The 19,501-nt window shown below is 39.5% G+C and overlaps 1 protein-coding gene across 1 annotated transcript in view; it reads left to right on the forward strand.

Annotated features, from left to right (window-relative positions):
• Window positions 1–19,501, forward strand: part of TRHDE (thyrotropin releasing hormone degrading enzyme) — a 206,477-nt gene that overhangs the window by 132,697 nt on the left and 54,279 nt on the right. Inside the window, exon 9 of the mRNA XM_068999188.1 lies at window positions 413–600. Coding sequence (XP_068855289.1) covers window positions 413–600 — 188 coding nt within the window. The remainder of the gene's footprint in view (window positions 1–412; window positions 601–19,501) is intronic.

The raw sequence follows: 19,501 nt of genomic DNA on the forward strand, positions 1-19,501 counted from the left end.
AAATTAAGGCCCTTCAAATATGCCTTATTGTAGGTGCCTAAATCAACTAACACTGGGTCTCTTTTAACCTTAGCTGGTTAAGAATAGCTACCCAGTATTTCTGTGGCTCTTGTTAAAATCCTGTAAAACAGGTTATTTCTTTTGTTACAGCAGAAGTACTTGAAGGATGTAGGAAACATGACTTTCTGACTATCACTCCTTTTGTCAACATAACGTTTAATTTTAAGCTACACAGAGGCTTTAGTTCAGTTATGTAGAGTGTGTGCATTGGGTGTAAGTGTGTGTGTGTGTCTGCACACACATGTGATGGTTATTTTAACCTCCAAAACCAGTTACGATCCCAGGGACCAAAAAAAGTTGTATGTGTTGATACTGCTTCAGTGTATTGAAACTTTCCTTTTTTTCCTTCAAGGCTTTAAAAAGGGTTGGAAAATCTGTAAATATCCAAGAGGTAATGGATCAGTGGACACTACAGATGGGTTATCCTGTTATCACTATCTTGGGAAATGAAACTACAGACAACATCATAGTCATCTCCCAAGAGCGTTTTGTTTATGATAGTGATGCTAAACCCAAGGACCCCACCCGTGGGGACAACAGGTACTGGTATTTCTCAATTACTATCTTTCAAGAAGCTGTAGTTGTTTAAGGAAGTGCTTTATGTGTGTATTTTTATGAAAATGGCTTTTTAGAAATCTGAGCTTTGCTTGGGATACATAGCATGTGGCAATGCTTTAATTTGAACTGTAGTAAAGTTGAGGCTAATTAAAAGAATTGAAAAAAAAAAAGCCCATTTGAATCCTGACAGTTCTCTGTGGCAGTGTCTTGCATCACTTGTCTGTTTCCTCTCCTTTCCTTTTGATTTTGTCACACTCAATGAAGTAGTTTGGAATGCGGTTGGAAGGCCTGATACTTCAAGAAATTCTTTGGAGTGGACCTCTCCATGCTTATACATTGAGTAGGCAGATGTAAATGTTTGTCAGCTACAGCCCTTGCTTGACTTAGGAAGCAGTCAGGAGCTGAACTGGACCTCTGTAGAAGGCAGGGGGTTCCAGCTGTTTCATTTTTGGTGCCAGCTGAACTGGTCATATGGGAACTGTTAAACTGGCTGAAATGAGCATCTCTGCCCCTTTTCCATTTCTTAGATTGCTTTGTTCCTGCTCCCAGCTGACTCTATATGCTTCATTCATCCCAGAGACAAGCTGCCATTCCTGGCTGATCTGGGGAATCCTCTTTGTTTCAAGCCTTTTTGTCATCCTATTTTAAGGCCAAGAATAGCTGTTGCTAGCTGATGCTAGAGAAATGCAAGATAGCCTTTGAAGTTTCTGTGTTGACCTGCTCAGTATGAAAGAGAGCAACTATTAACCTGGAATATTCTATGTTTGTCCAACAGATTTAAATTATTAAAAGGTAAAATTTAATACAAAATTTTGATTGACATGGCTGGTGCTTGTAGAATATTCCTGTTGAGGAAGGCCTAAAATTATAGTAACATTTATTGGAAAGTGTTTAAAAGTTCATTATCCTTTTTTAGAATGTGAATACTATGGAACTCAAACATGACACAGAGTAAATAGTTGTTTTTCTGGCTGTATTGGAATTAGGTTATTAAGCATCTGTCTATGTTCTGGGCTGAAATTAGTTCCTTTGTGAAAAAGAGATAAAACAACTGAATGTGGTCTGTTGAAAGTGTTCATGACTCACAGCTCAGTGCAGGAGGAGAGAGAGTCTCCCTTATTCTCTTGAAAATTTCTTTTGTGCAAGTATATATATATGTAATGTAATGTGAGTGGATTTTACTACTCAGAAGAACAGCGATTCTTGAGTTTTTTGATTTACTAAAACATATGTTAAACCTTCTAAGTATTGTAGAGACTTTCTTAAATAGATTTTCTAGGTATTCAGTATTGATTGAATTAACTGCTGCTGTAATTTATGAGTAAAGACTACTGGGTGTGTAAATGACACCAGGGTGATATGGTGAGTTGACTCTGGCTGGATGCCAGGTGCCCACCAAAGCTGCTTTATCACTGCCCTCCTCAGCTGTGCTGGGGAGAGAAAATATGATGAAAGGCACATGAGTTGAGATAAGGACAGGGAGAGATCACTCACCAGGTACTATCATGGGAAAAACAGACTCAACTTGGGGAGGGGTTGGGGGGAGGAAAATTATTAACAATCAAATCAGAGAAAGGTACTGCACAAATAAACAAAAATCTTAAAACACTTTTCCTGCATCTCTCCCTCTTTCCAGGCTTAACTTCACTCCTGATTTTCTCTACCTTGTTCCTCCCAGCAGTGCAGGGGTACAGAAATGGAGCCTGCAGTCAGTTCATCACACGTTTCTGCTGCCCCTTCCTCCTCAGGTGAAGGGCTCCTCACACTCTTCCCTTGCTACAGCATGGGATCCCTCCCACAGGAGACAGTCCTCCCCAACCTGCTCCATCATGAGTCTTTCCCACTGGCTGCAGTTCTTCACAAACTGCTCCAGTGTGGGTCCCTGCCTCAGGGTGCAGTCCTTCAGGAACAGGCTGCTCCAGTGTCCCCTGTGGGGTCACGAGTCCTGCCAGGACCCTGCTCCAGCCTGGGCTTCCCATGGAATCATAGACTCTTTCAGACCTCCACCTGCTCCAGTGTGGGGTCCTCCACAGGCTGCAGAAGGATCTCTGTTCCCCCATGGACCTCCACAGACTGGAGGGTCACATCCTGCCTCACCACGGGCTGCACCACGGGCTGCAGGGGAATCTCTGCTCTGGTGCCTGGAGCATTTCCTGCCCTTCCTTCTTCACTGACCTCAGTGTCTTCAGGGCTGTTTCTCTCGCATAGTCTCCTTTCTCCAGCTGCTCCTTCCCAGCAGTTTTTTCCCCACATTACCTCAGAAGTGTTACTATAGTGACAGATGGGCTTGGGTCTCCTGGAGCTGGCATTGGCTCTGCTCAATATGGGGCAAGCTTCTGTCAGCTTCTCACAGAAGCCACCCCTGTAACACCCATGCTACCAAAACCTTGTCATACAAAGCCAATACAGGTGAGAATTAGACTTACTTTTATTTTCATACATGACATTAATTTGTAATTCAAACTGTATGTTATCATATGTTGAATAGCAGAGTTCTACACCATGAGGACAAATTCTCCTGGGTTTCTTAGGAGTTTTTGTCAACAGAATTTATCACAATTCTGGTTTCTAAACATTGGAAATAAGATTTAGTGCTAGAAAGAGCACAGAGAAAGATTTCCACGTGAGCCATGCCAGGAATTTAGTATCTTAACAGGCAGTACAATACATATATGTATCTCCTTTGGCAAGTCTCTTTGCCCTTCTCTTCCCACTTTGGATTGTTTTTTTCTGTGCTTCCATGTCCTTTTAAGCACAAACGGGAAAGAAACCCCTTGCCTAAGGAAAGCTTTACAGATGGGTTGTTTACTCCAGCCAGTTAGCAGATAGAGCTAATTTGCCTCTGCCCAGTTGAAGTTGATTGAAAGCCATGTTGTGTAAGTATAAATACCAAAGAACAGAAACCATATACATCTAGCAAAAGGTGAAACTTACCTATGCCATTCACTTTTCAAAAATCGTCTGTCAACTTACATTAAAGTCTTACGGCTTAGTTACAAATTGGTGTCTGAGTGTTATAACACTGACCATGCAATTTATTCATGCACTGCCCACAGGCACATGGCTGGGTATCCACAATGGCCATGTGTCAATAATGTCCTTTCATACCATCAAGTTAAGTAAAAAACAAGGTTGAGATACTGAAAATAAATTTAATCTTTTAGCTGGGAATGACCTAGATATTTTTCAGTTGTTTGGTTTTTTCTTTCTTTCTTTTTTCCACTGCTCAAGTGACTGTTGTTTCAGTTGTTGTAAAAGCAGTAGACAGGGAAAATCACATTAGCGTGTGGTCATTTGGTAATTCGAGATGCATTACTCTGCCTTGGTTTTTAATATTGAAAGAGCTGAACTTTGTATTACATGACACAGTTTTTCTACAGGTTCACCAAGAGTGGTGGTAGCACTGTTGGGCAGTGCAGTGTTCTGGCTCGTTCTGTGGGTTGCTTTGGTCAGGAAGTTGGCAAGGGTTTGCTGATGTCTGATGATGGTGCATATATATATATATATATATATCATCAGCATGCCAGCTTTGGGGGTGTTACAGATCAGTGGCCTAATTCACAGTCCAATAAAGTTGGTGCTTACCTCCCCTGCATGAGCCGTGAATTTAGGCGTTGGACGTGTGGCTCCCTGGGGAGCCATAGTAGGCACTGTAAATAACAGAGAGGAAATGGTATTTATGCCACATTTGAGGCCATGCTCTTGCAGGGCAGGCAACATTGGCTTCCTTAGGGTAGTTTATCTATGGGTTAATTATGATGATCATTCTATACACCATAAGAAGCAGAGCTGCACAAAACACAGAAAAATGTTCAGGTCCAGGCATTTCCAGGAGTTTATCATCTAAACAGACAACACAGTACATACCGGAAGGCTCCAGGGAAGGCTCTTAAAGCTTCCATCTGCCCTGTAGTCTTTAGTTATCCAAAGGTGGGGCTGAAGTTTGGTATGGCACAGCAATAAATGTCAATTCTATTGCCTTCAAAATGATGAGTTTAAATTTTTGGTTCAGATGCTGTCTAGGCAAATTTAACTTCACCTTACTGTAGAAAGAGTCACTTCAGAGTAGGTCTTTCAAAGGTATCTACTACATAGGAAATGTAAATAAAGAGGCAACTGAATATTTCAGAACCATTCCAGTTTTATAAAATGTCTGTGCTTTGTTTTATGCTGTGTATTTATGCAGCAATTAACTGTTAAGAATGAAATGTGAAGCTGCATATTTAATTTTAACTCTGAAACCATGTAGAGGAAGACAGAAGCAGCAAGCAGATTTTTCTAAGTGATAAAGGGTAAAAGTGGAAATTGTTGATACCTTTGGCAGTGGCTGATGCCTCGTCCATTACTATAAGTGTCTTTAATTCTTCTGCAGAAGAGAATGATTACATATAGTTGATTTTCCAATCTCCTGTATATTTGCGCTCCTTGTCATTATACCTGTAGAAAAAAGTGTTTCAAGGGCCATACATATACCAACTGTGATTTATTTCTGTGCATACAATCGACATTTATTTCTGTGCATAAGCTGTAACATTTGGACTGAAATTATAGAAGGTATACAGTTTCACTTCTTTGTACACTGAACATAGAGTTTGCTTGACACTTATGCCTTCACATGATCCATAGTTCTCATTTTATAAGAAAATAAAACTAACAGTGACAAACACTGTTTCTAGAAACGTCATTCCTTAGAAGGGCCAAAATCACCAGCTTTGATTTGAGTGCCAAAGCTTGTGGTTGGTATAATGTTTCAGTAGCAATTTCAGCTTACGCAAGCAAAACTTTAAAACTTCTATTATAACTGTATAATTCATATTCTATCCATAAAACAGCCCTTTAGTTAAGTGTAGGTTTGGTCCTGGACTCCTGTGTACCCCTGTGAGAATAGATTATGCCCTTATATTATAAGGCTCCAAGGGAGAAGGTGATATTCTATCTGACAGGGTTCAGTGGGTTTCCCTGCTTACAGAAAATGATGATTTTAAGGCACTAGTCTCATCCATCATTACAAAACGGCTCACAGATATGACAAAAAGTCTTATGAAAAATAATCTGTGGTCTAGACAATAAACTAACCAGTTTTGATGAAATCCATAAACCTTTTATATAGTATATTGAATAGCAGACCAAAGCTTTCTGGTTGTGGGTGTGTTTTGCCCTCTAAAAATATACAGAGCTTGTCTCTGCAAAAGTGGAGAAATAACCTTTCCAATGTTATCAAAATAATTAAGTTAATGTTGCTGGGATAATATTCATTTATACAGTGTTCTTATCATGCATGCAGTTTCCATAGCTAATCTTTGCTTGTTCATGATAATATCCTAAAGGGGAATGTCTTGCTAGGCGCTGAACACAGCTAGCTGTGAGGAAAGAGAAAAACAGGAAGATGAACAGATCAGGCTGTGGACAAGGTATGCATACATGCTGTAGTATGGTAATGCTCCGTGCCTGTCTCCGTGTAGCTAAACTGGGGAAAATTCAGTTGGACAGTGCAAGCCATGGACATGACCAGCAAAACCAGAGCTGTACAGACCCATGGGTCTAACACCCTGTAGTAATTGTGACAGCTGAAAGGCTTTACAGTGGACTGCAGAGCTGCTCAGCAGTCACACCACTTCAAGATGAATGATTAACTGCAGAATTTATTTCCCTTCAAGTCTCTTCTGAATTTCCTAGACAAAGATTGTTTATTTATTCAGGCTTTGCAGAAAAAGGGCTGTGCTTGTCCCTTTACTTACAATTATTTTCATAGTAAAAGCTTAACTGTGTTTGGATATTGCCACGTGTATTCTTACTTAGTCGTATAGCATTATTACTTAAGCAGTGGTGGGGAACTTACTCTGTCCACTTATCAGCTAAGGATCTGGTTAAACACAAACCAAAATGTTAGGAGCACAAGGGGAATGCTGATTAGTATCTTTGCTATGTTCTTAGAGCAATTGTGGATTAATGTAGCATATGTAGTATTAATTATGTAATAAAAAGGACCATAATATGGACAAATATTGTTCCATAAACCGAGGAAAGAGAGCTAACAAAATATAAATAGGAAAAAAAATGCTCATTTACCTCCCTGTCTCTGAGAAATATCCTCTCATCTTCCATTTTCTCAGGTCCTTTGAGTGTTTTCTTGTTATGCCTTTCATCTTTACTATACCTGAAACGTTGCGCCTGTATCAGTGCTTCTACCAGAAACAGCTATTGTGTTGCTACCCAGGGAGTAGATGTGGTACCCCTAGTTCATCTGGACTGACCTAAATGTCTCTATATCAGCTATAACAATGATGAAGGGAACAGGCTCCAGGAAAGAAAGGTACCAGTGTATTAGACACCGAGGAAATGGAATTAACAGGAATGAGATGAAAAAATGAAGAGTCCTTAGTGGATCACAGAACTGTGTGTGAACACTGCCAGATATTGATTTAACCATTTTTTTTAGCTGATCAAGCAGGGACTTGAAAATACTTGTTCTTGCAGAAGAGTGAGAAAGCGCGGGGTGCTCCTTCTCTTGAAATGCACACTGGAGGAGAGGCCAGCTCTATGACACCAGTAGCTCTTGTCCTTTGATGTGCATAAGGACAGTCCTTAACCCCAGCAGCATGAGAGAGGACAGTGCTGTGCTGGGTGCTGCTTCTCCACAGGAACAGGCAGAGGGGCTGCCTTTGTGAGTGACCTGGAGAAAGCCTGCCTGCCTTGGGCACATGATGGAACAGTGCCTTTGCTGTGTTTACTAGCCCAGCCCTTGTGCTGTTCTCTCCCTGTTGCAATAGGGGTTTTTTTTCTGTAAAAGGCACTAGAAAGTCACGTTTCTTTTGTCTTGCTTTTTCATTTTTAGAGGCTTTTCTGATTGTTGCATTTTTAAAAAAATCAGAATAGGAAATGCTCTTAAAATCTCTTCCAGTACATATCTGTGCTGGTGTCTCCAACAAGATTTTGCTGCTGCAAAAGGCTGCAGAAATGCCAGATATAATTTAGGACTTTATTTCCAAAACCATTTCTTCTATTTGCAAGAAGTTCTTCTCACTGGGAAACTTCCAGGACCCTCTGGTGTGCAGTATATGGGCAACTTTCAGTGTTAGAATTTGCAGAATACTAAAGAAGACAAAATTAGTGTACTGTATCATTGCTTCCTGTGTGGTGACAGCAATAGATAGAAGTTTGGCTGAAAGAGAAAAGTTGCTGTTGTATTTTATTGTCACTGCAGAATGCCACTTTCCTCATCTTATTTGCTAACACTAACTCTCAGGAAATGCTAGACACCCAATCTAGTTAATTGACTCACATTAATTAAGTAAATTTCATGCTGAGGAAAGGAGCATGTACTTGAGGGCAGCGCTGTGTTTTAATATAGAGTGAAGTCTTCAGGAGGTGAAGAGGAGAATAAGGACAGCAGCGGTTGTGGGGAGCTGCTTAACATGCAGTGGGTAGGAAAGGGAATGTGGCACGTCAGGGTGCAGGTGTGAGCTGGAGTGGAAGCATTAAAGTTGTCTAGCTGGAATAGGTAAATATGGTAAATAGGTAAATAGGGAAATGGAAAAGATGTTTGAAGTGGGGGCTTTAGTGAGGGACAGAGCAGACTGGGGAAGGCCCAGACAGCATTTGGTAGAGAAAAATTTTATGGAAGGGGTGAGGGTGGATAAATGTCATATTTTGTTGGTTTGGAAAAATCAGAGATGTGAGTTCCCTGTTGTAGACCAGAGGATAAAAATTCTAACATGCTCCATTTTTTATGGCTTCTTTTTCCTGCTTTTTAAAGTTGCTGATAATAGGTTTCTTTTCTTATCCCTTTGTATGAGACTTCACACTCAATAGCAGAATCTTAGGTTTTATGGAGAAGATACTTTGGTGGGGGACTCTTAGGGAAGTTTACTGAGGAGACAGAAACAATCATAGGAATTATATTTTAATCTTGCTTAAACAAGTATTCAGAGTATTCACAGTATTCAGAGGAAAAATCAGAGCTGAACACTGGAATATGCTGAAAATGTTTGGTACTAAGTCTCTGAGAACATACTGGAGGTTTGTAAACATAGCTGAAGTGCTACTCTCTTATTCCTGTGGATCCTTCTCAGCCCATAACGCATCCTTGTGCTCCAATCAGAGAAATCTCAGATCTGTGCTCTAATTAAGGGGTTACGTTTATGGGTAAAGGATGACACAAAGATGGGGTTTGCATGATCAGCACCGTGTGTGCAATTCTGCAAGGATGTGTGCACCGGTGCAAGGCAGAACAGAGGATGTTGGAGAGATTAAGAGCCTTTATTTCAGGCAGCTGTTAGGACAAACACTTAACACTGCTTAAACCAAGCTTCTTTGTATCCATCTTTGATTCAGCACCCAAAGTTGCTTGTCACTTACGAAAATGAAGCCTTTTGTGTTTTAGTGTGAAAGGTAGTGTTAGGCAGGAAGGAGACAGCATGTGCTGACAAAGAATTTGTAGTATTAGTTCTTTGCCCACATCATTTTTCTAAATTTGGTAAGGTACGCTGCTAGCACTGACACTGAAATGAGTCAGTTTTAGATAGCTTCATAATATTAATAGCCACCTCATTTTAAATTTATTTTTGGATGAAATATTTAGCTAATATTACACAGAACTTAAGAAGGTTTAGTAATCAGATAATTATATTTGTTATGTTATGTTATTATCTGACAATGCTTCTTTTTTTTTTTCCTCAAATTTGGTAATTTGATTCAAATTTACTCATTTAAGTTACCTTGTGTCTACCCTTAAAAAAACAAAGGATGATGAAGTTCACAGCTAGGATGGCCAAAGACATACAGCTGTTTTCTAACAGAATATGCAGCCTGTCATCTTAAGGCAGACTCACAGTGCAGAGCCACACGTGAGCTCTTTCATGCTAGGGCTGCTGCTACAACAATGAATCTTTTTTTTATGTCTGGAACTTTGTGTTGTCATTACATTGGTAAGGGCATTATATTTTGCATAAGACTCCTGGAAAATGTAACATTTTTTCCTTTTTCTGCTCTAGGATTTACGTATTGCTGAAAATTTTTCCAAAGATTCTTGTGAAATCCAGGAGTTAGGACTATGGCAGAGTAAAGGAAAACCACAAAATCTTTAATACATTGCTATTAAACATGTTAATCACTGTTATGACTACAGATGAATTATAGTGTCAATTATTGTTTTAAAATACATGCCTCTAAAATTTATTCCTCTAAAATACATTCCAGTAATCCTGTACTGACATTGAAAATATTTTCTCTATATATCTTTGTATTTAGGTCCTTGTACAGAAAAAAACCTAAACAATCCATGATCCGTCCTAAAATAGTTGCTCTTAGAAGCAGCTATCAACCCTTCATTTAGAGTACACCAATATGATAGCCTTTTTAAACATGTTTCTAAATGAAAGCATGTATAAGAGACAAATATATTAAATTAGCAGCTGTATTGAGGCAGACCTGCAAATAAAGAAGCTTACCATCAGAAGCAAGTCATCCTAGATGTGCTAGACTCTTTCAAGACTAGAATATAATCTTCCTAGTCACTCATGCAATTTTAAATATTTCTTCAAACTATAAAGATTATTCATAGTTTCCTTTGTGTGTGCAGCTAAGTATAATTTTTGTTCAAAATTATTATAGCTTCACAATACCAAATAGCTTCCAGATTGCAGTTTTGTCTTCCCTCTGAAATATATATATCAGCTGTATTCAACTGCCCATCCAATCAAAGCCTCAAAGTAGATAAATCTTCGTAGTTAAGAGGTGAGACTGCTCTACAAATTGATTTCTGTTCATCCATGAGACATCTGCTAGGTTCACTTCTATTAAAAATTTGAAACACTCTTCAAAATCTGACACCTCAGGTGGAATGGAGCCCATTCAGAGCCACCAGGTGGTGAAGCCATTATTTGCCTGGCAGCACCTATCAAGACCTGACCCTGTTGTTTTGGATAGTAGGTTGGTCTGACTGAAAAATTTAAACATGTCTATAGTTAAGGCATTAGGGAGAAAGAAGAGGAGAACTCTTACAAAAAAGCTCAGGTAGGTTTTGACAGTGTTTGATTTAGATGGTAACAAGAAGACCAATAATTTCTGAGTAATAACGTGTGCCTCACTTGGAATTTTGTTACCTGCTTACAGAATACTGTGTGTGTGTTATATGGCACCCTACCTTCACTATATCTGGACTCCTGAATGAAAAAATTACTGTCTGTATTACAGCAAGATAGAGCTCCTTAAAGACAATGCTGGAACACTGTCTTTAATTCACAGAGCCCACCAAAGTCCACCAAAATTTTGTAAAGGAGCAGGTAACTCCTCTGCCCAGTGTAGTGCAGAATAATCTTAGAATAAGCATTTTCACAATCTTTTTCTTCCAGTCTTTTTCCAGCTGCTCATGTAGTCAGTGTTATTAATTTCTCTTTCTTTTTTGCCTTAGCTTGCCTTTTTATTGTTGACCAGTCTGTTAGTCTTGGGTGAGAACCCCTCTAGTGCCGGAATCGCAATGTCAGCCCCATTTCTTTTCCTCATTTTGATTAAACCCAGCAAACTATTCATCCTATAATTAATGTGGTGTGTGTCACACTTACTGTGCCCTGCTGTTTCATTTCTGCACTGCATACAATATTCAGTCAGAAGTTGTCTATCTGCAGGATTTGTGAAAGTCCTGTCCACTTCAGACACCAAAACCTTCTCCTGTTAATACAACTAAAGTACTGTCCTTTCTGGTTTCAAGTCAGCTGACTGCAACTTGTTCCTGGATGAAAAAGTCTAATGTTGTCTGCTTTTTCATCCCCCTTGTAGGGGAATCCAACTTAATCAGTTGTCTTTACCAGTGTTACTCACCTGTTTCTCACTGTTGCTTGTATTAAACTTTTTGTTCTCACTCTGAACACAGGAATTAAGATCACACTGGGCATATGCAGATGACCAATGAATACCTCAGGCTGTGTTCAGAGGATCTCATTTATTTCAAATTGTTCTTTTTTATCTATTTTTCATTTTTTATTTGTCTTTGCTACAAAGTTAGTGAAATCTTCCCTTCCTATCTGCCTCTTCCATGCTCACAGGGTACAAGGAATTCTTTGACACCCTGTCTCAGTGTAATAAATGGGAAAGAGGGAATAACATCTTCCTGTGTTGTTTCATGCCTCTGGGCACAGCCTACAATCTCTTTACTAGCATGTATTAAATCTAATGAAATCTCTGTGTTCTTCAGTCTTGTGAGAATGATATTCACAACATGAATATATTGTCAGCTCCTTATCCATTAAACAGAACTAGCACTCTTGTAGAATTGCACTTAATAAAAGTGTGTGATTTCCTGTGATACCCACATGAGCTTCCTGAATTACTCCTTACTGAATGAGATACTGTACATTATAATAATCTGGGAAAATCTCTATGATGCATTTAAATTATCTTTCCCAACACAATCTTTCTAGCAAATGTGGCTTACAAAACTGTATCCTGCTGAGTTCTGCTTCTTGTATAATTTTTTTCTCTAGTAGGAAGCTCTGAAGCTGTTCTGCTGTTCAACAACTTTCACTCATTTTCCACTGACCACCTTACATGTACTTGTGCTCTCAGCCTAGGATTAAATGCTTCCAGGTATCACTGCATCAAGGCTTGTGATTTTATAGATTAGTTGAATACACTTGCAGGTTTTCTGTTAATTTATCTTTGAACCTTCAATGTCTTAACATTCAAAATTCACTGAAAGCAAAGGCTTTCTTTTGGCTTGTGTTGTGGTTCAACCTCAGCCAGCATCTAAGCCCTACGCAGCCACTCGCTCACTCCCTGCGTTGCGATGGGGGAGAGAATTGGAAAAGTGAGAAAACTGATTGCTTGAGACAAAGACAGGTTAAAAGGGAAAGCAAAAGGTGTGTGCACAAGCAAAGCAAAACAAGGATTTTAGTCACCACTTTCCATGGGCAGGGAGGTTTTCAGCAATCCCCAGGAAAGCCAGGCTGCGTCATGACGCTTGACAGTTACTTGGAAAGACAAACATTATGACATCCCCTCTTCCTCCTTCTTCCCCAGCTTTATATACGGAGCATGAAGTCACATGGTATGGAGCATTCCTTGGGTCACTTGGGGTCTGTTGTGCTGGCTGTGCCTCCTCCCAGCTTCTTGTGCACCCCAAGCCTCCTTGCTGGTGGGGTGGGGTGAGAGGCAGGAAAGGCCTTGGTGCTGTGTAAGCACTGCTCAGCAATAGCTAAAACATCCCTGTGTTATCAAAACTGTTTTCAGCAAAAGTCAAAAAAATAGCTCCATACCAGCTACTATGAAGTAGTAGCCCAAACCTTGCTAATCTTGCTAACAGAAACTGTACTTGTCTTGGCAAGAAAAGTGAGAGATCTCTACTGTCTGCCTTCTATACTGATTTAATATCCAAACATCACACAATCCTTTACTTAGGTCATGTTATCAGCTTTCTATACCTTTTAATTTATAATAAGCACTAAGGTCATTAGCCAGAAACATCTGCAGCCATGCATCTAAATTCTTCTTTTACCTGCCACTATTTGTATATTTCTCTGGAGATCAGCCAGGTATTCAACCGAAGTAAAAGTACAAATCTTTAAATCTTAGTTTTTGTTCTGTAAGATTTATTTGCTTTCAAAAGGTCAGATTTTCTCATTATTTTGTTTTTGTGGTTTTCTTGTCTCTGAAATCCAAGCAACGTAAGTTAACGCAGACGATTCATAGCAATATATTCCCTCGATAAGAAATACCAATGTCCTAACCTGTTCAGGGAATCATCAGTGTTTGCAAGGGCCACACTGGGAAAGTGTTCCCTTCTCAGACTCAGTGCTGCTCAGCTGAGCATATGTGTCTATGTACATGAGATTGCAGCATTTCCATCTGGAGAGAACTGTGAATGGCAAACTAATGCCAAGGCATCCTTGCTCCCTGTTTCTCATCTTCAGCCGCTCTGGATGTACCAGATTGTTATCTTTAACTGAAGAGACAGTGTTGGGATTTTGGGTATTAAATTCTGGTGGTTAAAATAGGGAGGTAGGTGTCTAAACCAGTCAGTTTTACTCTTGGATTTTCTTTTTTATACTTTTTACTCTTAAACTATTTTTATGCCTCACTTTATCTCAGTGTTAAATAGCTTTAATAATAGCCCTCCGTGATATGAGGTCTTAGATTGTTATGTTCTCAAAATACTTCACAAAGATTAGTAAGCGTTACCAATGAACAAGAAATGGATTCCCATCCCACAGAAATTCTCAACATATCAAAACATTTCCCTGCACTGAATCAGGACAAAAATCAAAGCAAAGATTGGGGAAAAATAGGTTTAGAACACTCATTTCAATTCTGTGATTTAACTACCTCACATTTCAGTTTCAGTCATTTTAATTTCTCCCTGCAATTTTTTGAATCAGCAAACTGAAAGTTCTTATTTAAAACAGTAGTTATAAAATGTTGCAGCAGTGCCTTTTTTATATTTGAAAATCTGTACTGAAGCCTTCTTTTTCTTACAAGGAGCTTGGTTTTGAAAATTTGCCTTTTTTGCTTAGAAATGAAAAAGTTTCATAGGGAAACTCGCGTTTAATTATGGAAGGACTCTTTGTCAACATTGAGTGGTTGGAGAGGCCCATTTAGTTGCTTGCACATGTGACTGGTGCCATTCAAGGTGCCATCCAAGGTGCCATCAGGTATCTTACTTTGCCTTGTGCTGCCGCTACACAGGCAAGAGCATCCTTAGGTGCTCTGCCATATCTTACAGACCATTGTATATGTCTCAAATATCCTATGACAGCTCATTTGCCATCACGTTGAACAACTGAATTTATCCCAGAGAAACTGAGTCATGGAAGAGTGATGGTTGGGATTTCACCAATGCCAGCTGATGGGTACATGATTTCTGTTCTTCCAGCCTGAGATAACTCACAATTTCATTTCTCAGCCTACTGAGCTATTTGAAAGTACATACAGCTTTTGGTGTTAAGCTTTCCTGAAAATAATTCTGTAGAAGCTTCGCACTGGGAGAGATTAGGAAAAAAAAGCAGATGGCAAATCATTTGCCTCAACTGACTTGATTGATTTTGTGTGATGCCACTGAATATACAGCCTGTATATCCTCCTCTGATATCATGTTCTACCTACAGTGAAACTTGTTTTCCTGTGCGCTGATCACATTTGAGCAGAAGGCTTTATCTCCTAAAGTCTCTTCCCACCTAAATCATTCTATGATTCAAGTTCATGATTGCCACTACACTTTAAAATAATTATCCTTGTTAAATCCTGCTAAGAGGCAAATCACTTAATCTGGTTTTGTGCAAAGCATTTTAATTTTGTCCCTCATTCTTCTGTTGTTAGATGTACTAAAAACCAGTATTTTTTTTTCCTTAAATCTGTACATTGTTCTATGCTTCTGTCTTGCCGTGGTGGTTCTCCTCCTTTGATTTCCTGGCTAAGTATATAATCAAAGACTATTATAGATGTCTTCTGTATCTAGATGTATGTAGCTCTTTGTAATTTAACTGAGTTTTTATGTGGTCTTTGAGGTCCAGCTTCCTCCTTAAAGATTCCTAAAGAAATTAATCTGTACCAGGATAAGAGAGAAGAATTGTTTAGAAATACAAGCAAAAAGTGAAAAATTAGATGGTTGAATTTCTTACTGGAGGGTGATCGCCGATGAGATTCTTGAGAAACCTGTGCTGATTTTTTTCCTATTCAGCCATGTGATAAAGGGTGTGGAAGAGTGAGGTGTCAGGAGTTTTCTGGTAATAGGAGTTCTGTCAGTGTAGTAAAAACAAGTATTACTTACCAGGATGACAGAAATATTCCTTAGTGCTAGTTGACATGGCAGTAAAAAGACAGATGAAGCTTAATGTTGATAAGGAGGTGATACACGTAGGGAAGGCAGTTCAAACTCAGATACTCCGTATCTGAAGAAGCTATTTTCTCTCAGGAAAGAGATCTTGGACCTGTGGTAGGTAATGTTCTGTAAATATCACGTTGCTGTCCAGACATGGTCAAGCAAATAAATAGAACAGTAGGGATTAGTAGAAAAGGAGCATTTAAAAAGGTATAAAGAGTGTAGAAAAGAATTACGCTACTTTTGATCCATGGTAGACATGCCTTCAAAGCACTGAAGCCAGGCTTGGTTTTTTAACCTGAAATAGTAGGTAGAAAAAATACAGAGGTGGACAATAAGAGGGATTAAGTACAGTTGCTGTGTAAAGAACAGCAGGATAGATTAGAAATCTTTAACCCAGAGGTTTGTAAAAGCAGGATAAAAGAGGCATGTGGTTGTTCACTTTCTCTGCCATTCACATGTAGGTAAGCTGAATTCTAGTGTGGTACTTCAGTTACAGATGTTCTGTCACTTTATGTGAAGCAATCACATTGCTTGTATGCTCCCTATAATGCAGGATAATAAGCCTCTGAATATTGAGCAGATACCTTCATTGTTCTGTGAGTAATGACTAGGAATAGCTCAACTTCTTTGTATAGTTTTGAATCCAGGGGAGAAGGGAGAAATGCCACTGGAAGAATGTGGTATTCATTGCCAGCAGTGTGTGGAAGCTTGGTACATTATGGTTATTGGGAAGATGAATCTTGAATATGTATGGATTTACATCCCAGCAAAAACATTTCACATTTCATTAATGCGAAAAAGTAGTTGAAAAGGTGTGCAAAATCTGAAACGCCAGGAGCCTTACCTTTTCTTTTTTTATTACCTGAGATCTTTATTTAGTAAGCAGAGGAAATAAACTACTGCCCTTTTTCTGGCTTTGCATAGCTCTTTGCAAGCCAACTAATTGTTCCACTGAAAGCCCCATGTTACTACAATATTAGTATTCATCAGAGCCAAAAGTGTGAGGCATCATGTTTGTTTAATGTTTTACGGTCTCAGGATTTGCCCTGATCAAAGGGATCTCAGTTCCTTTTTGTTGAAAATCAAGTCATAACCAAGTAATCATCACAAATATGATAATTTTCCAAGTGAGGTAAAGTATACTAATACTGCCTATCTAGTCATTATGTAATGCTCAAGACAAAAAAAAATCTATATAATCCACACAGAGCATAATTAGCTTGCTTCTTGTATTGCATCAGCTAGCTTCTAGTATTGCATGTACCTGGGCCAATGCAGGGTTCTGATACTTTACAAAAGAAGTCCTTCTGATTATTCTTTAAGCTGAATGAACACGCTTCAGTATTATGCACTGATATGGTGCTACAAAAAAACCCACCAGTGCATTCCCTTTAACTGTGCATTATCCTGTCAACCTATGTTTAACTATTTCACATGAACAGTTTCTCACTTGTAAGTCAGCAATAAAAGGTTTATTTATACTACTTTTCAACAAGATTCCCTTTTCATTACATCTCTTGAAGATTGAACAATATTATGTTCAGCACAGTTCATGTTAACATGTCTGTTCTAGTTTTAGGTGTCTCTCCTCCTCAGCTCCAGAGATGTTTTTTTTTTTAAATTCCTGAAATAGTCCTTAGTTTTTCCACAATAAGAGGTTTGCCTTTAGCTCCCCATCAAAGTAATCAGGTTTGATTCTGGAGGGACATTATGTGGGCCACCTCTGCAGCTGAGCAGCCTCTCAGGCAGACTGAGCACACAGTTCATTAGCACCATTTCACCCAGGGGCTGAGTGTGCTATCTGTACAGGCATCTGAGTCCTGCAGACATAATCTTGACAGTAAGAGGACTAAATGGGTTGTTTCAAGTCTTGCTGCCCTGGTCACTGGGCCCTCAAGGCTAGATTCTTATTGTCACTGGAACTGGCTTGTCACAGCAGGCAGCACATGGCCAGGTGGAATGGGATGCTTTTTTCCCTGATCAGATACATACTGAGAGCACACTGGTGGTGCTCTCAACATATAAAGAATAAATAAAAGGTTTGCACTACTCTCAGACAAAGCAGGAAGAAAGCCGCCAAGTGGGCCCCCTTTTTCCTCTTTGATTTGTAAAGTAGAAGACTCCTGATAGAAAAGTGCAAGAAAAGTTTGCTTCTCTCTAGTCACATCTGGAGAACACAGTCCACACAGATAATTCAGAGACAATGAATGGAAGATGCCTGCTTGGAAGGTGAGCCGGATGCATCCCCCTCACGTACACAGGCGTTAGCTACAGCTTCTTCTGAAGCAGCAGCAGAAGTTTCTCTGAGAATGAAGAGGAATGGAAGGAGAAAACAGATAAACTGAGGAAACAGCAGCAGTAAAGTAGGAAAAATCTGGTTTTTCTAGATGTTTACTAAAAGGGCACCTGTGGTTCATCTGAGACACCACTAACTTAGAAGGTGAGATTTGGAGGTTCTGGAAAGTGCCAAGAATGTCAGGACGTCTCTTATATTGGGGAGATAAAAGTTAAATTTGCCAGTACTAATATTCCCAACTAAATCCCATGTGTTTTCTGGTGAGTAGCTTTTGTGACACTTGTTCTGCAGCTAGATCACCTTTCAGAGAAGGATCTGACTTTACTTCAGTAGGATTTACCTTAATTGGAGGCAATATAAAATATTATAAGGTAGTATAAAATTCTTCTCTGTATAGATATTACAATGTACAGAATACCTTTCTGTGAAGTTCCTTCTCAAAATGACAAGTGTCCATATATATGTTCATACATGAATATTTGTGGATGTGTATATATGTGCTTAAATCAGCTACATAGGCAGCTCGTGGTATCTTTTATTTTGCAGTTTAGCTTTTTCAGTAGGAGTTGAAGGGTCATAAAACCACCATGCAAATACACTTTTTAATTTTTTTTTTTCACATACCAATGTTCCTGTTCTTTCAAATAATGTACAAACTCTATGCTAAATTTTGCCTAATTTTTCTCAATCACAGTTTGCCAGCATCTTTTTCATTCTGGAGAGCCAAGTATTTAGAACTGGGTATGTTTCTAAAGGTGATGTATTTCCTAGAAGGTTTTTTGGACAGACCCTAAAACACTGGTGAGTGTCTAGTAAGGTATAAGGTATTTAGAAGAGTAGTGAATATAATTTGGTGCATCACTTCATAGCATCTCCTGACTGCCCTCACCTGTTGAACCCAGGAGTTGCTGCTGCTGTAGCTAAAGCAGCACACAGGACACACTTGAATCTCATTACTCCAGTTCACAGTCCAGAATATTAGTTAAGCCAAAAATGAAGGTAACCTTGTGTGAAGACCCCAGACTGGGAACTGGAGAAGCTAATCCACCAGTGGACATCCTTTTCCACTGGCTGTGCTATGGAGTGTGATAATGTCCAGCATGAGGAGTCGGCAGACTGATAAAGCCAATAGCATCTTCAAATGACACAGCTTAATTATCCAAAAAGTCTCTGCCAGAGCATGTGCTTATGTGACCTTATCTTCTGTGGAGGAGTAGAGCTAATTATTTTCCCCGTGTGTCATGGTACCAACATTCAGAGAACCTAAACTCACATGGAACCTTTTTTCTTCTCTCATATGGCAATAAATGCCAGTTGCCTTTCTAGTGTCACTCATCGCTCTTTCAGCTATATGGTTGTCCAAGTATCTCCCCATCTTTGCTGAATCGCTGCTGTATGGACAAGTGTTTTCTTGCACATTATTCTGTTCTAAGCAGTACATATTCCTGTGTGTCTGAGGGCTCTTTGCAAATGGGTGGGTAGCTGTGAGCCAAGTGTGGTGGCAGGGCAGGGGTCTGTCCCTCCCCCAGCCTCCAAGTCAGGCCAGCAAGGCAACCCTTGGAAGCCAGCCCATGTGGTCTGTGGCTCTGGAACATTTGGATAGTGTTTGTAATTCAGTGGAGCAGGCTTCTGGGTACGTGGAAAGGAGCAAACCTAATTTTTAATTCAGTACCATAGGCTAGTTTTGCAATGCTGTGTACTAGCAGGAGAGAACTGGCCCTCACTCATCTTTGCATCATTTTAATGTAATCAGTCTAAAGCGATATTCTCACTTG

The sequence above is a fragment of the Aphelocoma coerulescens genome, chromosome 1A (genome assembly GCF_041296385.1).
Source record: "Aphelocoma coerulescens isolate FSJ_1873_10779 chromosome 1A, UR_Acoe_1.0, whole genome shotgun sequence".
NCBI classification, from domain to species: Eukaryota; Metazoa; Chordata; class Aves; order Passeriformes; family Corvidae; genus Aphelocoma; species Aphelocoma coerulescens.